Genomic DNA, 20,180 nt, shown 5'->3' on the forward strand with positions numbered 1-20,180 from the left:
TCCATTTTCTATGTCACTTATCCTAAGTAGTGTCGCAGGTATGCTGGAGCCTATCCCAGCTGACTTCGGGTGAGCGGCGGGGTACACCCTGGACTGGTCGCCAGCCAATCACAGGCCACATATAGACAAACAACCATTCACACTCACATTCATACCTATGGACAATTTAGAGTCGCCAATTAACCTAACATGCATGTTTTTGAGAATGTGGGAGGAAGCCGGAGTACCCGGAGAAAACCCACGCGCACACGGGGAGAACATGCAAACTCCACACAGAAATGCCCAAGGGAGAATCGAACCCACGTCTTCCTGATCTCCAGGCTGTTCCTGTGTTGGCCAACATGCTAACCACTAGACCACCTTGCGGCCAACCAACAAAACAACGTTTTTTAAATTAATATATTTTTAAAACTCGTGATAGAGTGAAGCCACCAAAGTTGAAGCGCAAAGTGGCAAGGGATTACTGTACGTCGACATGGGCTTTTACATTTTTAGGTTGTATGCATGTTTTATGCTTTATTGATGCATGTTTTTTAACAAGACAAGTGAACTGGCCTTGGCTAGAAAGCCTATATGCAATACATGTGCGATGTCTTATTTTAACCTATTCTTATGCGTTATTTTGTCCCCGTCAAATAAAAAAAATTTTTTTTTAACTACAAAAATGTCTTCCCGCTAATGCTAGGACTCCACTATGCAACTCACTAATCACAAATATCCCGAAATATCCACAGAAGTACAGTACTCTAATGTCTTTCCACATCTGCCCTTTTGTTTTTTCCAAGTGACCCTTTTATTTGCTGAGCTTTGCCATGCCAGCTCAGACTGAAGCATTTTAGCAGTAGTGTGACAGCCATTTAAAATGTCACTTTCCCCTCGCCTGGTTCAGCATATTTAAGAAAAAAAAAAAAGTTCATTCACTCACTCGACCTGATTGTACCGAGCGAGGAAGAAGAGGATTTGGCATTAGCTTTGGAAAAAAAAAAAAAAAAAAAAAAAAAAAAGAGAGTTTGCTCCTCACAGCAGCAGCACAACTTTGCGCAGCCCAAAGGAACACAGGTCTTTTTCACAGTGGAAAATGTGATTTTTGTAAAGCTGGCAAAGCCTTAACATGTAATGAATGCGCTCCGTTGATTGTATTTCGGTATTATTCCTGACAGTCTGTTTAATTGAATTCATAATTGCACTGAGGATTTGCAATTTGGAACAACTAAATATAGAGTGCTCAGAAGCGAATGCCTGTTAACACCGAATAACCACTTAGTAACTCTAAGTCTATCTTTGACATTTACCAAAGACATTGACATGCCATTTGAATACCAATGATTTTTTTAATTACACCTTTTCTTCTAAAATGCAATAATGAACCAATGTTTTTTGACATGATACAGTATATTGTATGTATTTGGTAGGGATGCTCCACCATAGAGCTGCAACAATCAATCGATTAATCTTTGGTTAATCAATTACCCTGTTGAATGGACAACTATTTGTGATTTAAATGTAAAATTTCAGCCTCTCAAATGTGAATATTTTTTAATATACATCCATGAAAGCAGATCTATTATCTTTGTGTTTTAGCCAAAATAAGATATTGACATATATCAGCTTTGACTTTGGAAAACACTGATGGGCATTTTTGCCTCTTTTCTGATATGTTGCGGACCCAACCACTAACTGTACTGTAGGTGTTTGCTTCATATTAATTTGCTCCATTTATGGCCTAACCGCTTACTCCATTAATGAAAACAAAAAGCTTCAGATCAATCGACTTAAGAAAATGATCGTGAAGCTATTTGGAACCAACACGTCACTAAGCCAGCATACAGCAAGTCTGTTTACAATGATCAGAAACTGATCATTCACATATGCAAAAAAACGTACTGACTTACTCACAAGACATCCATCCATCCATGTTCTGTGCCGCTTATCCTCATTAGGGTCGGGGTGGTATGCTGGAGCCTATCCCAGCTGACTTTGGGCAAGAGGCGGGGTTCACCCTGGACTGGTCGCCAGCCAATGGCAGGGCACATACTGTATAGACAAACAACCATTACACTCACATTCATACCTATGGACAATTTAGAGTCTCCAATTAACCTACACACATTAAATTTGTATAAACACAAATGCACAATGACAAGACTGTCCATTTTTTTACTCATTAGGGTCACAGATGAGCTGGAGCCTATCCCAGCTGACATTTGCAGGTAATGTAATTTTTCACTTATCAAAATGGTTAAAAAAAAAATATTATGATTTCAAATGTCTCAAAATGTTATAAAGATTGAAATGAAATATAATAGTGTATGAATAACAAATATGCAGTAATTGGGAGTGGCTTTGATCGTTCCTAATATTGATTATATTGATAGCAAGGGCGACCAGTCCAGGGTCTCCACAGAGTCACACAGAGTCTGACACTCTTTTATAACTTTTCTAAATACACATCTACAAGATGAAAGAGCTATACTGTCTGATGGAGTCATATTTACATGTGCTAATAAAGCAATACGAGTTCATAGATATTACTGTACACTGCAGTTCCTGATTTTTTTTAACAAGCAACAAACATAACAGGAATGAACTATTTGGATTTTAATTATGATGTTTTCAGCGGAGCAGTGAGTGCGTGCATGTGCACTACTTATGCACAAATTAGTGCAGACCGCCTCTGCAATACTTTGCCAGGCTTTGTGGCGGTGTTGCCCTTTTTTATTTGCTCTTTTACGTTCTCGTAAGACTCTACGAGCATTTCCGTTTCCATTGGTGTAAAGTACGCCCCTCTCGTTGCCATGGTGAATCGGTGATTCTGTGCTCGATAGCGGGGTCTATTTAAGGAAGCCGCGTGAACGCACTGATCCAGTATTGGTTTCACATCAACAGCAGTGTAATCCCAACGCCATATAAAATATGTATCTCCAACTCACAAACACGTCTCTTATCGTCCTCTGAACAACACTTCCTTATTGTATGTATGTATGTATAGTACTTTATTAATCCCACAGCAGGGAAATTCACTTGTTACAGCAGCAAGCAAGATACGCAAGTAAAGAATACATAGTGACTACAACATGATTCAAGTGGTGCAGGTGTTGTAGAGCCTGACAGCGGTCGGTATGAAGGACCTGCGGAACCTCTCCTTCTTACACCGTGGGTGTAACAGTCTGCTGCTGAAGGAGCTGCTAAGGGAACCCACAGTGTCATGTAGCGGGTGAGAGGTGTTGTTCATGATGGATGTCAGCTTAGCCAACATCCTTCTCTCCCCCACTTCCTCCACGGAGTCCAGAGGACCGTCCAGGACAGAGCTCGCTCTCCTGATCAGTCTATTGATCCTGCTCCTGTCCCTGTCTGTGCTGCCCCCTCTCCAGCAGCCCACAGCATAGAAGATGGCTGAGGCCACCACAGAGTCATAAAAGGTCCGTAGGAGAGTCCTGCACACACCAAAGGACCTCAGTCTCCTCAGCAAGTGGAGGCGACTCTGGCCTTTCTTGTAGAGGGCGTGGGTGTTGACGGACCAGTCCAGTTTGTTGGTAAGGTTAACACCCAGGAATTTTTTAGCTGTCTACCAACTCTATGTCCGCTCCCTGGATGTTCACCGGTGTGAAGTGAGATGTTTTCCTCTGGAAGGTAATGATCATCTCCTTTGTCTTGCTGGTGTTGAGTTGCAGCTGGTTAAGCTCACTCCAGCTGACAAAGTCCCTGATGACCGTCCTGTATTCCAGATCGTTCCCCTCTGGAACACAACCAACGATGGCTGTGTCGTCGGAGAACTTCTGGATGTGACACTGTGTGGAGTTGTGTGTGAAGTCCGAGGTGTAGAGAGTGAAGAGGAAAGGGGAGAGCACCGTACCCTGAGGGGCACCTGTGCTGCAGAGTACCATGTCAGACACACAGTGACGGAGCCTCACATAATGTGGTCTGTTGGTGAGGTAGTCTATAACCCATGCAGTCAGGTGTTGGTCTACTCCCACACTCTCCATCTTCACTCTGAGTAGTGGCGGCTGGATGGTGTTAAAGGCACTGGAGAAGTCAAAAAACATGACCCTCACAGCGCTCCCGCTGTCCTCCAGGTGTAGCAGTGATCTGTGCAGCAGGTAGATCACTGTGTCGTCCACTCCGATCCCAGGCCGGTAAGCAAACTGCAGGGGGTCCAACTGAGTGCCCACCAGGTGTCGCAGGTGCTGCAGGATAATCCTCTCCATGATCTTCATCAGGTGAGAGGTCAAGGCAACAGGCCTGAAGTGGTTAGGCTCCTTGGGACGCGGTGTCTTTGGGATCGGGACCACACAGGAGGTCTTCCACAGGGCCGGGACTTTGCAACAATTGTCACGAGAAGACAGTAAGGTGCGTTCATGTACACTACGAACATCTCAACTACGGTTTTATTATGTGTGTATCTGTGGTCTAAATACACAGACATACAAAGTAAAACAGTAAGTGGATATTCTTATCAATCACCAACGTAACTCTTACTGCGCAAGTAGAAATTGCAGCATTTAATTATGCTCGGAAATCCCAGCAAATACAACTATACTTAAAACATGTGAATCCTACTTAAATTATGTGGTGTGGCTTGATTTCAATTTTCAGTTCATTTGGAAGTGTTAATACATACATTTGATGTCCTGGGATTTATCTTTTTGTTCATAAAATACAGCAAAAATGGGCATATTCCACACATAGTTGCAGTGATTAATCATAATTAATTAATTAGAAAACTGTGATTAATTTAATGAAATTTTTTAGTTATTTGACAGCCCTAGTAATTTAATTTAATTTAATTTTTTAAAATTAATTACAACATTTAAATCATTTTAAAATTATAATAACCACAAACCTTACCTAGACAATGTGGAATCACGCAAAATGCCTCTTAAGTCACGCCAAAAAACGTTGCCTCTGGTTCCATATTGTGTATACACAATATCCGTCTTCAAATGTGAATTAATCCCATTTCTCCTTATGCACCGTGACCTTTTGAGGCCAAACACTCCCCTGTGAGTTGGCACTATTTCAACCTGGGATTTCCTACAAGTGAGAGTAGTGTGTGGGCTGCTTCGTTGAGCGCTGATGCACAAGGTTATGTGTGGATGCACAAGGTCATGTGTGGATGCGTGGGAAGGACTTTACTGTTCTAAGTATACACTCTCATGTCAAGTGTTGTTAGTCTTGTTAGACAGTATTTGCAATAGCCAGATAAAGAGCTGAGTTTTAACATAACATTAACATCTGCTGTCAATGCCTGCCACCATCACAACAAAAAAGGAAGGTGTTCTATATACTGTAGTGACTGTTTACGTCTCTATACAGACATACTGCATCCAATTGTGTGAATCATTACCGCCATCTAGCGGCGATGTTTGTTACACGCACGACAGACAGGCTCCCCAGTCGCGCACTTGCACATTCTGTACATTAGCATAAGTGCATACAGTACGTTAGTTCACACTGTCAAGTGCAATGCAGCACGAGGCGATAGATTAATAGTGTAGCTGCTCAGTTGAAATTAAGGTCCGGAACTGATGATAAAAGGGTTTTATGAAACATCGATGGGTCCAACGACCAACGCAAGAGCTCAATTTTACAGAAGAAATAATACACTGAGATACTCTTTTTGAGCTATACATATTTATACATGTATGTGCAAAATGAAACCACGTTAAGCCATTTACTTTGTCACCCTTTAAACTGGCGCTAGAATTGTTTTAACTCTTCCTTTGTTTCTATTTTAAATTTGAGTTACTGCTTTAACTGCTTTTCTGTCTCGGCAGTGCCACTTCCGTCGTTATAGCAAAGCATCCATTAGTTAGGACAACCATCAAATTAAAAGCGGTAATATACAGTAGTGGGACGTGTAAAAGTGCTTCAACTTGAACTTCCTGACAGACAGACAGACAGACAAATCGGTATTTGTCATTTTATTTTGAATGATTCATGTTACAAGTCACAGTTTCACATGTCCGTACAGGAGTAAGAAGCAGAGCTTAATTAATCCTACCGCCTCTTCGTATCACATCAATTGCTAATACATACATACAGTATGTATCCATACAAACGCACACTTACCGATATATAAACATTCTTTTTTATCCTTTTCTTTCTCCCCCGTTGATATCCACATCCTCCGTCTTTGGTGTTGCACTGTGAGTGGCACTGAATATACTGTAGTTACATGAGTTCCTCATTTTATTTCTTTATTGAGCTGGCCTTTGCAACAGTTATATCAAGGTCATTGTTACTGAATGTAGTCCTTCTAGCTGCATGGTTCTCTCTTGTAGTTTATATTATCCATTATCATTATTGTCAGAGTAATATGATTTTTAATATGCATCCAGATCGCTGATACCTTTTGCAACAAGCACTCTTGCTTCTCCTGGACCGCAATTTAGTTTTTTTTGACGATTTTACCGTTCGTGCTCCAAGTGCTTTGAATCTTTCCCTGCTTTCTTGGCGATGTCGGCATTGCGTTTTGTCAGATGCTCATTCATGTAGACGCTTGTGCCTCTTAGCTTCCTTCCCTGTTTCAGCAGTGCAGTGTTTAATTCCCTGTTGGTGAACTTAACGACGATGACGGGTGTGGTGTTGTTTCTGCCACATTGTGGGACGCAAGTGTCGATGCTGTTGATATCTGCATCCACCACCTTTGATTGTAGGAAGTTAGCAATCTGTTGCTTTATTGAAGGAACATCGCTTGACCTGCGTGTGGTTTGGAGCCCTGTGAGGACCACATCATTCATTCGTGCAATCATTAGGTTTTTCATTTGCTTAGTGATATTCTCCTTTGCTTCTTTCTCTTCCTCAAGGGTGGTGCAAAAGGCAGCATTATCCTTCAATAGTGCCTTGATATCATCCTGTAGAATGTTGATATGATTGCATAATGCTCTATTGTCTTCCGTAGGGTCTTTAACCTCCTTAAGAGCAGCACGCAAGACAGCTTTCATAGGGTTTATAGCCTCCTTGAGGGCAGTGCGCAAGGTAGCTTTGTCTTCCAATAATGCCCTGATATCATCCTGCAGAACCCTAACATCCTTGCACAATGCTGTATTTTCTTTATGGTTTTTTGCTTCCTAAAGAGTGGAGCGCAAGGCAGCATTGTCATTCAATAATACCTTAATATCGTCCTGCAGAGCCTTGACATCTTCCATAGGGTTTTTAACCTCAAGAGCAGCGCTCAAGTCCGCATTTTTTCTTGCAACTCCTTGGCTTATTTTCTTACTGCTTTGATAGCCTTGCTCAGTGATTTATTTTCTTCCACAATGTATTTTATAGCCTGGCTCTGTGCTCTATTTTCTTTCATAATTATATTTAATAGTTGTGCTCTGTACTCTATTTTCTTCCTTAATGCTTGTGACACCATTACTGACATCCGTGATGAATTCATATAGGCTGTTGTAATTACTTTTAATTTCTAATTGTAGAAGTGATACTGTATATCCATCCTTATATTTGAATTTGATTGACAATTTTTCTCTGCTTTTAATTGCAGGTTCTCAATTCCTTGCATTATTTGTAATAGAGTAATCTCTGTTGCCTTCTTCTTGAAAAAAATCTTCGAATCCTGGAGTTGTTGTTTTTTTAATCCTAGTCTGCGTTCTCTTGAGTCTTCTTCTTGAGAAAATCTTTGAATTCCGGAGTTGTTGTTTTTTTATATATATATCCGAGTCCGCGTTCTCTTGTGTCTTTTTCCTGAGAAAATCTTCGAATCCAGGAGTTGTTTTTTTATCCGTAAATCCAGAGCCAGTATCATTTTGCTTTGTTTGGCACTGTTGCCAGGCAACTGCTTTGAACTTCAGCAGTTAGCCAGTTAGCTTGACTTGCTAGCAGGTATCGACACTTGTAACTTGTTTATTGCAAGGAATCTGTACCTCTCTCTTATCCAAGTTAAAGTTGGGGGATTTAGCAAGCAGTGCTCATCTCGTGTTCATGAAATGTAGTCAGGGAAGCACCAAAATAGTTAACATTTGCAGTATCTTCAACAGAGCTCCTGCCTTACACGTCCTTCCCAGTCGAGGAAAAAAAAAGGTACGCATTGTATATAGTATACAATTTGAGTTATGTATTTGTTTATTTCCTTAAGTTTAATATTAACACTGTAAAGTGTATTCATTATCTACAGAAGCAGTTGCTGGTCTGCAAAAGTGCATTTGAACAGGAAACACAAGAACGACGGTTACCATAACAACAGCACACAAACTGGAATTGTTACAGCTTTTGTTATCCTTCTGGCATTGGAATACTTTGTTCCGCACCATTATAAGGTAGGCTGCCATTTTAACAACTCAACGTCATTTTGAAGCAGTTTTGTTGCTCTTTAGTGGTATACTAAATGTGCTGTGTTATGCTAACTCATAGCTATAGCCCCGTATTTATTTACATACTTAATCATAAATATCTAGAAATAAAAACAAAGATGTACATTGTAGTGAAGAAAAGAAGTGAAGAAGTGAAGAAGAAAGTTACAAAAATATATGTAATAATATATTTAAATAAATAAATATATGTATAATATATGTAAATATAACTACAAATGCATGGTCGCACCCCACTGGGCATTTGATGCTGTAAATGGGTCATTCTCCAAATTAGGTGTGGAATTTGTTTTTGTAATCAGACATATTTTTATAAATATTTGCTATGTTTTACGAGAAACAGCTTCTGATTCTCATAATTTGTAGATTGAAAGGAAATATGAGCTGCTGACCAATATATATTTTCTTGGTTTTGCAAAGCTGTACCTTGATTTTTCACCGCTGGCCAATGATAATCAGTATCGGAATCAGCAGCATACAACCCTGATCGGAGCATCCCTAAAAAATATGCATATTTGAAATGATTTTACATATTTTTTGCTTATATTAAGCATTTTTGAGAATAAACATGGCTAAATGAACTAAAATACAAAGGCATTCAGAAGACACATTCAAAGACATAATGATATGTACTATTCTACACTGGTCACTTGGTGTCAGTAATGTTACATTAATGAGACAAAAGCTACCGCAGGAAGTACTGTACAGAACAGGAAGTAAAACAAGAACAACCAGGAACTCTGCCTGTGCTAACATGTGTGAGTCTATATTATGTCTTATATTTCTTATTTTCTCTTATTATGTCTACTATATTAGATAATACTAGTGTAAATGTGACTATGGGGTGTTATTTCTTGTTTACAGGGCTCTGATAATGTTAAAAACCTTATTTAGAAGGTTGTGAACAGTTTTTCTATGCTCTAACTAGGAAAATATTTGATTTATGAATAAGGAGCCCTACTTTGCAGAAATGTACTGATCATGGTTTATCATTACAACTTTTGTAGAGATGTCCTCAGACAGTCTTGTGTCAAAACAGGATGGTGTTGCCAAATCCCAGAAAGCAGGTACACACATGACATGGTACACACATGTACATCACATGGTACACACAAGCATTAATGACACCTTTGTATCCTTTTTGCAGGCACAAGGAGGAGGAAATCACCAGACAGCAAAAGCATTCTTCTGCAAAGTTTAAATGAGAAAGCTGACCGACAAAAGGTGTATGTTTGTGCATGTATTGTGGTGTCTCTTTTTTAGGGACAAAAAGACGGCGTTCTTTGATTTCTGTGTAAATATCCGTACTATGAATTTCTGTAACCTTTCCTAAGTGTTGGCTATCGCTTACAGATTTAATCACATCTTCCTTTGGCAAGTTGAAGGGCCTCTAACGATGCAGAGTTACCATGTCATCTACTGTACGGAATTGTAACAACAGGCTACACAGTCAGCCCTATTCTGATGTGTTTGTGAGTGATGGCGACCAGATAGCGCCAAATGTAGATATTTTTTTAAAAATTACCGCCAAATTTTTCTGTGGCTCTCCAAATGTAATCATGGTGGGCTGCTTCAAATCACCGAATGAATGGGAAACTGGTTACAGTAAGTAACAAGGTTGGTACAGTACGGACTATTGTACATGGAGCAATGACACATCAGTATACAGATTATCTTACATCAAATGATACGGACGTTGTCGTCCTGTGCTCAGGAGATGCGCAATTTCCTGCCTCTCCCGATTCACGAAAAGATGAGCTACAGCGCCCGAATGATGGCAGAGCAGAGGAAAGAGCTTGCCAAGCAGCTGACGGAGGAGGATGAGAGTGTTAAGATGCTAAAACAAGCCAAGCGTAAGCCAACCCTCCCGATACAAACACCTGCAAGGCGTGAGCTGAAGACGGCCTTGTTGAAACAAAGTATGTTGAACTGTGAGGATGCACAACATGAACACATGCCTGCACTTTAAAATATTTGATTTATTTATACCCAGCAAACATTGTGAGAGAATGCAAACTCGACTTCATCACCATGGAGCGTCAGAAGGCTGTGTTGGAGGTAAGTAGCATTTGTAGTAACATTTGCATAAATATGCATATTTCTTGGTTAATAATAGAGAGTACTGAACCACGAAACGATATGATTTATTAAGTAATATATTATTGGAAAACTGTCATTGAGTGAAGCTGCGAAATTTGAAGTGTGAAGTGGCGAGGGATTACTGTACCGGTCCCCCACTTTGCGTTCATCTGCAGCCTCTAACCACCTCTAACCATCCCTCCTCACCCCCGTTTCAGATATCACTGATGACAAAGAGGTCAGAGATTCATAAAATGGACAAGGCCATTGCAAAGGAGGAGAGACAGCTGAAGGAGCTGGAGAAGCTCATCGAGAAGGACAATCAAAGCTTTGAACAGTTCCTGAGGGACAATGAGAAGAAGTCAACAGAGGCCCGAACATTGTAAGAACAATGTAGCTATTCACCATATTAGGTTGACTGGGCCCCAATGCACAGAGTAAGGTCCATACAGGCATGATTGGAAGAGTTTGGTGTGAAAGAACTTGGACAGATCCCTGACCACAGGTCCATCAGACAGCTTTGACAGAAACTAGAATAGAGATGCTGAGCCAGCAGGCTCTCTCTCAGGTCCAACAACAGTGACCTCACTGATGTTATTCTGGATGGGCAACAATTCCCACATGCCAGCAAGTCTTACCAGAAGAAGAGATGCTGTTATAGCTGCAAGCGGGACACCAACTATACTTTTACTTCCTGTACTTTAAGCGGTACAATGTCCCGTTACTTTTCTCTATATAGCTTAACAGTCTTTTTGCAAGTATTTCTATTAAATGTAATTACTATAATTGTAACTTTGAAATTTCTCTTTCTGTGGTCAGTTTTGAACGAGAAGCCAAGTCCAAACAGGAGAGAAACACTGAGATTAAGAAGTTGACTTCTGAAATATCAGTAATAAGAAGGTATCTATTTATATTTTATTACATTTATTAGATTTGCACTTTTATTTTTGTCTTGTTTCTAACATTTGTATTTCTTCATTTTCCTTAACACTGCACAAGCTACAGCAGGACCATTTGCAGCCACGGCTGTTTTTTTATTGGCCCGCGGCACATTCTAAAAGTTTTATTTAACAAGAAAAAAAAAAAAAAGCAAAAATGGAAAAATCAATAATAAAAAAAATAAAGTAAAAATATGAAGAGAAAAAAGTTGTCATCTAACAAGAAAAAGTAATAATTTTACAAGAATAACGTCGTAATGTCATTTTAGTAGCATGAAGTTGAAATATTAGGGAAAACAGACATTATTGTTGTTTTAAAGTCTTAAAGGGATAGTTAGGATTTTTTTTACATTAAGTTGTATAACGTCCCCATCAGCAGTGTACTACATCAACAGTGACTTACCCTGCACTTGGTCCTGTGAGCGGAGTTCTGGTCGGGTTTCGGTGAGGAGGAACGTAGTTAGTTGCTGGGGTCACTTAAGAGTTTGGCTTCTCAAAACAATATGCTTTCAAAAGAGTAATCCCTTGTATCACAAAACTGTCGCTAACAAAAAAGTCAGACCTCTCAGTCGCTCAGTGTTATTTTCTCTCCCTTCGTATCACTACGCACTCTCGTCTGTCCAGTGTTGTGTGTGTGTTTACATGTGCGGATGGAGACTGCTGCAATGGGAGACTCTTGCGTCGTAGCAGTCTCCTTGGCTGCAGAAGCTAGCTCTAAGTATGTGAAATGTCACCTCTCTGGTGGGGAAGGAGCCTTAGTTGGTGCCCAAGGTGGAGAAATTCTAGCAAGATATAGTCGGACTCACCTTGACGCACGGTAAGGGCTCTGGAACCAGTCCTCTTGAGAGAGGCTGGATTTTATTCCACTCTGGCATTGCCAGCAGTGAGAGGCAATTGTTATTGACCACTGGTTCAGGGCCTGTATGTTGGAGTTTAACCCGGTGAACAAGAGGGTATTTTTTCTGCCTGCTTGGCGACTTCATGGTTGGCTCTCCTGTCTCTGGGGCTGAGGTCGCTGAGGTGGTCAAAAAGCTTCTTGGTGGCAGGGCCCGGGGGATGAATGAGATGCACCCGGAGTTCCTTAAGGCCCTGGATGCTGTGGGGGTGTCGTGGTTGACACGACTCGGCAGCATTGCGTGGACATCAGCGTCATGTATAGTTTGTTGTTTGTATTTTTTTCATATGATATCGGGTGTGGGCTGCACGGTGGTCTAGTGGTTAGCATGTTGGCCAACACAGTAACAGTCTGGAGATCGATAGACCTGGGTTCGATTCTCCCTTGGGCATTTCTGTGTGAAGTTTGCATGTTCTTCCCGTGCGTGCGTGGGTTTTCTCCGGGTACTCCGGTTTCCTCCCACAAAAACATTAATGTTAGGTTAATTGGAGACTCTAAATTGTCCATAGGTATGAATGTGAGTGTGAATGTTTGTTTGTCTAGATACACCGTCCAGGGTGTACCCCGCCTGTCGCTCGAAGTCAGCTGGGATAGGCTCCAGCATGCCCCCGCGACCCTAAAGAGGAGAAGCGGTATACAAAATGGATGGATGAATATCGGGTGCATTTTCATTCGCATACATGTTCTAAATAAGTCGCTCTTTGTTTGTATGTAGTTTGTGTTTTTTTCATATGATTTTCTTCCGTAGACTTTTCGATTATCAAAAAATGAAAATGGCTACTTTATTGACTTTTAAAACAAGTGTCACAGCCCAAGTTATTATATATTTTGTCGTACGGTTGTACTTGCCAAGCCACTCACAGCTTTTGTCTTGACTCAATGTTTAAGCAATGGGAACCAAAGGCACTATTTCCCGGTATGAAATTTGATCTAACTTCTTTAATACTTGGGGTAGAGAAGTGAATGAGGTATCAAATTAAAGTTCAAGACATGTTCAGACAGAATTAATGATTGATTTGACATATTTTAACATTTTTTTAACATTCCTACATAAAGTATTTATGTTAAAAAACAACAGCAAAAGTAGGTAAACCTACTGTTACAGTAATTCAAACTGAACAGATGTTGGTTGCGATTTATTTTGATAATAATATTGCATTATTTTTATGTTGAAAAAAAAAAGCATAAGTACCAGTTAAACCTACTGTTGAAATGTTGGTTGCACTTACTGTACTTTTCTTCAAAATTGAATGAATATTGAAAATGACAGCAGAAAAGGTTAACTTCCTGTTAATTCAACCTGAAATGTTGGTTGCACTTTATTCAAATAAAATGTGTACACATTCGGCATTAATTGTTGTTTACTTGTTTATATGCATAATTAATTTATACCTGCTCCGTCCAGTATGCAGGTACAGTCAAACCTGTCTTAGCGGCCACCTGTATAGAACGGCCACCTGCCTATAGCGGCCACTTTTGCCATTTCCCTTTAGTGGCCGCTATAGACAAGTTTGACTGTATTTACTTCACAGTCACACTGGTTGAATATTTGGCTAAAACGTTACTGAATCGATTTAAAGTTACTGAATCATTTTGGATCGTATCATTCTAAATGAACCAATATCGTCCTTGAATCGTATCGGCAACCTCGGATCGTGATATGAATCTAATCGTTATTAGAATCGTTATTAATTGCTACATTTTCTCTATTCTTTCCTCTTCCTTGGAAAATGTTAACATTTAAACACAAGAAGTGAACAAACTTAACAAAATGTAAGCAAACAAAATACTGAAAGTGTCAACATGTAAAAGACATGGTGTGAATGAATTATCAGTAATAGATACGGAGAAGGGGTGGAATTAAGGGCTGCTTTTTCCTACTCCCTTTCGGATATGTTGAATTGTGCAAATATAATCCCATGATGTAACTTGTTAAGAAACCAAAAGAGGCGTCCATCTAAATCAAGTCTTCCCTTATTAGTGACGTTTCCAGCTATGAAGAAACACTACAAGAGTACAAGAGGTACAAGGAGCTTCTCTTTAAGTTGTCTCCACCAGAGTGGCAGGAGGCCCAGAGAGCAAAGCTTATGAAGAAAGCTCCATTGAATGAAAGCACTGAGGATGAGCTGAACAAGAAACCAATAGAGTCAACATCAGTCAAGCAAGGTAAATACTTGGTTATCCCTTTCAAGTATGTCACTCACTAAAAACAGACATTTCAAATAATAATTAACATGCTCACAGAGAAGACTGTGGAGAACGACAGTGCCCGTGGTAGGCCCAGACTGCCATCTGCAGAGAGCGCCAGGTCTTCAGCACACACAGCACAATACACACTATTTCATTGCAAAAGTTAAGGGATATTTGTTCTTTTGGACTTTAGCCAGCCGGCACTTGAAAAGGGTGAGAAGCTCGTAGAGGTGGTTTTATCAACGCCAGTAGTTTCTTGAATTTATTTCACACCTCAGCTACTGTATTTACTGGAGCTTGTCAGGTTAGGTTGATAACCTTAAATCAAAGAGGAATAGCATCAAAAATACCACTCAGTCTAAACATTGTTCAACGCTTAGTAAATATCAATAAGTATTTCCATGTTATTGTATCTTAGAACCAACGACAGTTGTTAAATAGCAGTAGTCTCTCCGGTCTTCTCTCGTTACAATTGCAGCTTGGGAGCCCGTTAGCGGACCTGTTTTTTTTGTCTGTTTGTATAAATACAACTTCTGTATTCTGTATTGGATAGGTTTTAGCCTTTTATACAAAATGTAAAATATCATAGTGGCCTGGCCCGTCATCTTTATGATTTTTAAATACAGTGGTTAGCGTGTTTTTCAATTAACTCCAAAATTTTGTGTGTTTGTGTACATTTTCCACTAAGCTTACAATATGGCGCGTGTATGGTCGTGTTATTAATACGCTGCATGAGTCCAATTGTGTTCTTAATGTATTCTTATCACAAAACGTCCTTGTCCTTTCTGTGGCTCCATTGTTGGTTATTTTGCAAGAAAAGCAAGAGACTTAAGGTGAGAAATACCATGGAATTCAGGAAATAACTCATAGCAAAACACAAAGGTGGTGTCCGTGTTGGTCTCGCTGCCATGTTGTGTCTAAAAGTAACCTTAAATGTTCGTTTATCTCTTTCATTCATCATTTATATGCATAATGAATTGTTTTCTGTATGTAAAACTATAATTGTAAAACTATAAATATGTGTTTTATCGTAACATTTTTGGCTTTCTGGAACGGATTAATTGGATTTACATTATTTGTCATGGGAAAAATTGTCAAAAGTCAAAAGTTTGGACACCTGTGCTCTACAATATATTGAAAACACTGTATTGTTTGCATACATATTTCTATTTTGATTTTATCCTCATACACTCTCACTGGTCACAACTTTAGATAATCTTGCAAAATCTCATGAGAGGCAAGTCTTCTGCAGCAAATAAATGGTGCTACCTGTCATAAACACATAATAATGGGACTGTCTGTGAATGGAGCTTGTTGTTCCATCTCTATACCGTAAATGGCATCGTAACTTAGCTTCCTAACACACCTCATACACGCCTGTTTTTCTAAATAATATCTTCTTCATCATTTTTCCTAACATTTTAGTCTTTCAAAGCGGTCTGACCCGGATACTGACAGTTCAGAATACGAGGTCAGTTGTACAGAAATTTGCTTTACTCGCTGCGGCTTACAGTCTCCGATTTACCGTGTCATATTTTCACAGGACGATCCGGAGTTGTACTTCACCGACCCCAAACAGCTGATTGAGCTGATGACGGAGCTAACAGAGCAGAACTTATCTTTGATGAAGAACTCTACAAGAGCTGAGGAGACACTGGAGGAGCTTAAACAATCTATGGAGGCAATCAAGAAGACAACGTAAGCGGCAACTATCTAGTTCTTCATCTAGAAATGTGGCTTGAATGCAGCTCAGTCTCCATTTGAAGTGAAAAGGATAAGGAGCTCCTGACACAGCAAATCCATGAGATGAACAAGAGGATCGAGGATGAGAAGGCGAGAGCTGCAAAGCTGAAACAGAAGGTTCAGCTCCATGTTTTGTTGAACACGGAGGATGAGGTGAGGAAGCAGAGAGCAGGTTTTACCGCACGTATGGACAGGAATCACATCCCATGACATCTTCTGGCAGGATGACATGCTGAATTCTCTCGGTGAGAAGGTGGCAGAGGTGTACAGGTTCTGTGTGGACGACAGGGTGAGCAGCCACAGCACTTTGGAGAAGCTGGCCAGCATTGAGAAGCAGATGTCTTCACTACTGCACTGCTTGGAGGAAATACCAGAGGAAAGCTTGGAAATGATGCAGAAGATCAAGGACAGCGAGAGGAGGACCAGGTATGCCATGACATTCTGTGACAGGAAAAATAACAGGCCGTCCTCCTTTTAGAACGTCTCATGGTTACAAAATTCTGAGATAATTCTCAATAATGTACAAAAACAAAGAAAATTAGGTACAAGCGCTCAATTAAATAACACGAAGTCGCGTCGCTACTCTGACGAAAGGACATGGCTTTTGTTCTTTTTAGTTACGTTTCTTTCCTTCATTATGTCTCCCAAGCGGAAGGCAGACTCTTCTGAAGACAATGTGTCAAAGAAACGGAAAGTGAAATTAGACAATACTCAGAAAGTGGAGAAATGCCGACGAGCATTGGCCACATGCTTGGTCTAAGCCGGGCAACTGCTGTGACCATCATGAAGGATAAAGATGGTATCTTTGAACATTCCTCCTTCCTCCTCACAATAAGCCTGTCTCTCCCTCTCTTGCAACACCCCTTCCAGTGTGGAAGACAACTGCAGGGATAAAAGTGTGGAGTTTTTTTTAATGACCGTTTCATTTAATTCTTGTATTTAATCCTGTGTGATTTAGGAGTGAATTTAGCAATAATTTAGGTATAAGTTCTTAAACTAAAACTCGACTCATAATTCATATGTAGACAGAGGACCTCCAGTATATAAATATACAGCATGGTTATGGTTGACTTGAATGTGTGACACACCAGGATTTGTTTGCTTTATCTGTGCCGTTTTTATGAAACTGACATACAATAATGAATGCATCTCCATTTCCTGAATCTTTTCTCTTGAGGCAACGTGAAGAAAAGCTGAGGTTGCAAAGAGAGAAACAGATAGAACGGATGAAGAGATACTTAGAGAGGTCTCTGGCTGATGCCAAGAAAAGTGTAAGTCATTCCATTCATTATGTTTTACTCAGTATAGTATGTTATTTATCTAGAGCAAAGACTGCATTAAGTTTGACTTTCTCTAATACACGTTTTATATTACATACAGAGTCCGAGTGTATTAAATGCAACTGTAACTTGACAGCATCACAATGTAAGAATATCAACAAAACATTCTGAAAGAAAACACTTTTAATATGTGACATGATGCCTGGACGCATCCCGATGTGTAGAAACGACCAAACATCCATATGTTAACCAAACCAAACCACCAAAACATTGTTTTTTTGTCACAAATGAATTAAAATAGACTGAAAATCATAGATGTGTATTTCCTTAGTCAGTGATAAGTATACAACAGGTATAACAGGTTGGTAGATAGTATTAAAAGTATGTGAGAAAGAACATTCAAAACCAACATTTTAGTAATACCTTATTTCATGAAGTAAGACTGGAATGTCCATCCATCCATTTTCTATATCGCTTCTCCTCATTAGGATCGCGGGGGCATGCTGGAGCCTATCCCAGCTGACTTCGGGCGACAGGCGGGGTTGGAATGTTCGTATACAACAATTTAGATGTCATTGGCATGTAATCCAGCAATTAAAAATAATTCACTACTAGGATTGGGCATCGCAGATCCAAGCGGTTGAAATTAGTTTCCTCCGTAGGGTGGCTGGACCCACCCTAAGAGAGAGGGTGAGGAGCTCAGTCATCCGGGAGGGACTCAGAGTAGAGCCAGCTGAGGTGGCTCGGGCATCTAGTCCAGATGCCTCCCAGGTGCCTCCCTGGTGAGGTGTTACGGGCATGCCCAGCCGGGAGAATGCCCCGGGGCAGACATAGGACACGCTGGAGGGATTATGTGTCCTCCCGTGAAAGCTGGATTAGGCGTCCAGGGACCGGGAAGTCTGGGCTTCCCTACTGAGACTGCAGCCCCCGCAACCCGGTGGAGAAGTGGAGAAAAGTGGATGGATGGATAGGGTCGGGAGTGGTTTGAATTTGATCGATACCGGTTCCAATTCCGATTCCTTGTTTCTTAACGATTGTGATGCTTTTAAAAGGCAGGGTCATAAAAGTTTGCATGGTTTAAATGAGGGCACTATTAAATGTTTTAACTGTCACGACCCATGAGTTACAGTAGCCTGCGTGACAGTTTAGTTTGTTTCCACTTTTATGCCTTAGTTCCTTCCTCAAGCTACCAGTAATTCCGGCCGGGAGGCATAGTGGGAGGAACCTATGACCCTCCTCCGTTCTTTCAAAACACCATCGTAGCGATGCTGGCATTTCAGGTGGCTGACAGGGAAAAGAAGTTCTATGGTCTTTCATTTGTGTAGCACTTTTCCACCTCCAAGCGCTTTGGCACTGCTAGCACATTTACCTACTGATGACACAGCATCAGGAGCAACTCTTGCCCAAGGACACTTGGACATGATCACGGGAAGACAGAGGATTGAACCCGCAACCTTCAGGGTGGGAAACAACCACTCTACCATCTGAGCCATACCTTAGCCATGCCGCCCCACTATTATCTGTGATGCTGAACCAATGCACAGTAAACACTCTTCCTGCCTGTTTGGAGGCGAGAGATGGAAAACAGACATGCGTGCACATGGCAATATATGGAGGCCAGCAAAATGATCGAGTCCATTTTTATTTATCATGTGATTTATTTATTTACATATTATCGCAAAACTTTTTTTCTGAACGAGAAATATTATCACATTTTAATCTCACAAGATCCTGTGACACCCCTAGTTGGGAGTGCACGATAATTATTGGACCAATAATTTTCCGGCCGATATGAAGAATTATCATACCAATAAATCCGATAACAAAAATTAGGCATGCTCCGATCAGGCATTTATTTCCACTTAAACCCACACAAAAGTACCGAAAAATGGTACCGTCGATTACCGGTATCTTTTCCCACATACCGAGTATCAGTACTGCATTGGTTCAAATTAGAAAGGTACCCACCCCTATTGGTAGTACAAGTCAAATTTTCTTGCAAAATTTCAATAAAGTCTCTTCCTAATTTGTGTGGACTCATTTGTCATGCAGAAAATTGTAACAATAACAGATGTTACATTGAGAAAAGCCATCAGTAACAGTAGCGTAATGAATTCATTCTTTAAAAGAGAAAAAAAGCTCATTTGAACCCCGACTATTTCCCTTTCAGAGTGGACGTAAACTAATGCCAAGATGCATCCCGACTGCCCAGAAGGTCAAAGTCAAAAAAGTGGAAAGTGCTCCTGCTGACGACAACTTCAATGACTACTTCTTCACGTCTTTGGACATAGAGTAAAAAAAGAAAATGTAATTATATAAGAATTCCATTTCTCTCCGAATGCATTGATTCTGTCCCACATACACTTTTGTATAGCTCACTAATGTCATTAATTTGTTTTTTATTCCCTGTGTCTTTTAGAATGTTGAAAATTATTACCTATTTTTTATTTTTCTGCCTGTATAGACATGGTCCATCATGGCATGACCGGGAAAACAAATACATTATTTTAAAAAATATACAGCTTTACCTTGTAGCAAATATTTGTCAGATAGCTTTTGTGAATATACAGCATTATTGAATATTAGGACTATTCCTTATAGATTAAGGAATAATCGTTTTCATTTTTACTATACAAATGTGTGAGAGTTAGCACAGTGATGCAGTGCAAGCCTACAGAAGAAAGAAACATATAAATGTTTAAAACGTTTTGAAATAAAATCAAATTAAACTAAGAGGCATTGT

The 20,180-nt window shown here is 40.1% G+C and overlaps 1 protein-coding gene across 3 annotated transcripts; it reads left to right on the top strand.

The window, feature by feature from the left end:
* Window positions 1–6,555: 6,555 nt before the first annotated feature.
* cfap100 (cilia and flagella associated protein 100) lies at window positions 6,556–20,115 on the top strand. Of its 3 annotated transcripts, XM_054792230.1 has the most exons (18): window positions 6,556–6,720; window positions 6,902–6,978; window positions 7,983–8,025; window positions 8,120–8,261; window positions 9,320–9,379; window positions 9,460–9,536; window positions 10,027–10,231; window positions 10,306–10,370; window positions 10,610–10,773; window positions 11,211–11,291; window positions 14,206–14,390; window positions 14,469–14,532; window positions 15,840–15,885; window positions 15,958–16,112; window positions 16,181–16,310; window positions 16,381–16,583; window positions 17,335–17,428; window positions 19,608–20,115. In XM_054792230.1, exons 5-18 carry the CDS (start codon window positions 9,322–9,324, stop codon window positions 19,731–19,733), a joined length of 1,653 nt encoding a protein of 550 aa, XP_054648205.1. In that variant the 5' UTR covers window positions 6,556–6,720; window positions 6,902–6,978; window positions 7,983–8,025; window positions 8,120–8,261; window positions 9,320–9,321; the 3' UTR covers window positions 19,734–20,115. The 3 variants fall into 3 exon arrangements, with proteins under 3 accessions (XP_054648205.1, XP_054648204.1, XP_054648207.1); XM_054792229.1 differs by lacking the exons at window positions 6,556–6,720; window positions 6,902–6,978 and having other exon boundaries at window positions 7,629–8,025; XM_054792232.1 differs by lacking the exons at window positions 6,556–6,720; window positions 6,902–6,978; window positions 7,983–8,025; window positions 8,120–8,261 and adding an exon at window positions 9,666–9,929 and having other exon boundaries at window positions 9,319–9,379.
* Window positions 20,116–20,180: the final 65 nt, after the last annotated feature.

The sequence above is a fragment of the Dunckerocampus dactyliophorus genome, chromosome 11, assembly GCF_027744805.1.
Source record: "Dunckerocampus dactyliophorus isolate RoL2022-P2 chromosome 11, RoL_Ddac_1.1, whole genome shotgun sequence".
Lineage (NCBI taxonomy): Eukaryota > Metazoa > Chordata > Actinopteri > Syngnathiformes > Syngnathidae > Dunckerocampus > Dunckerocampus dactyliophorus.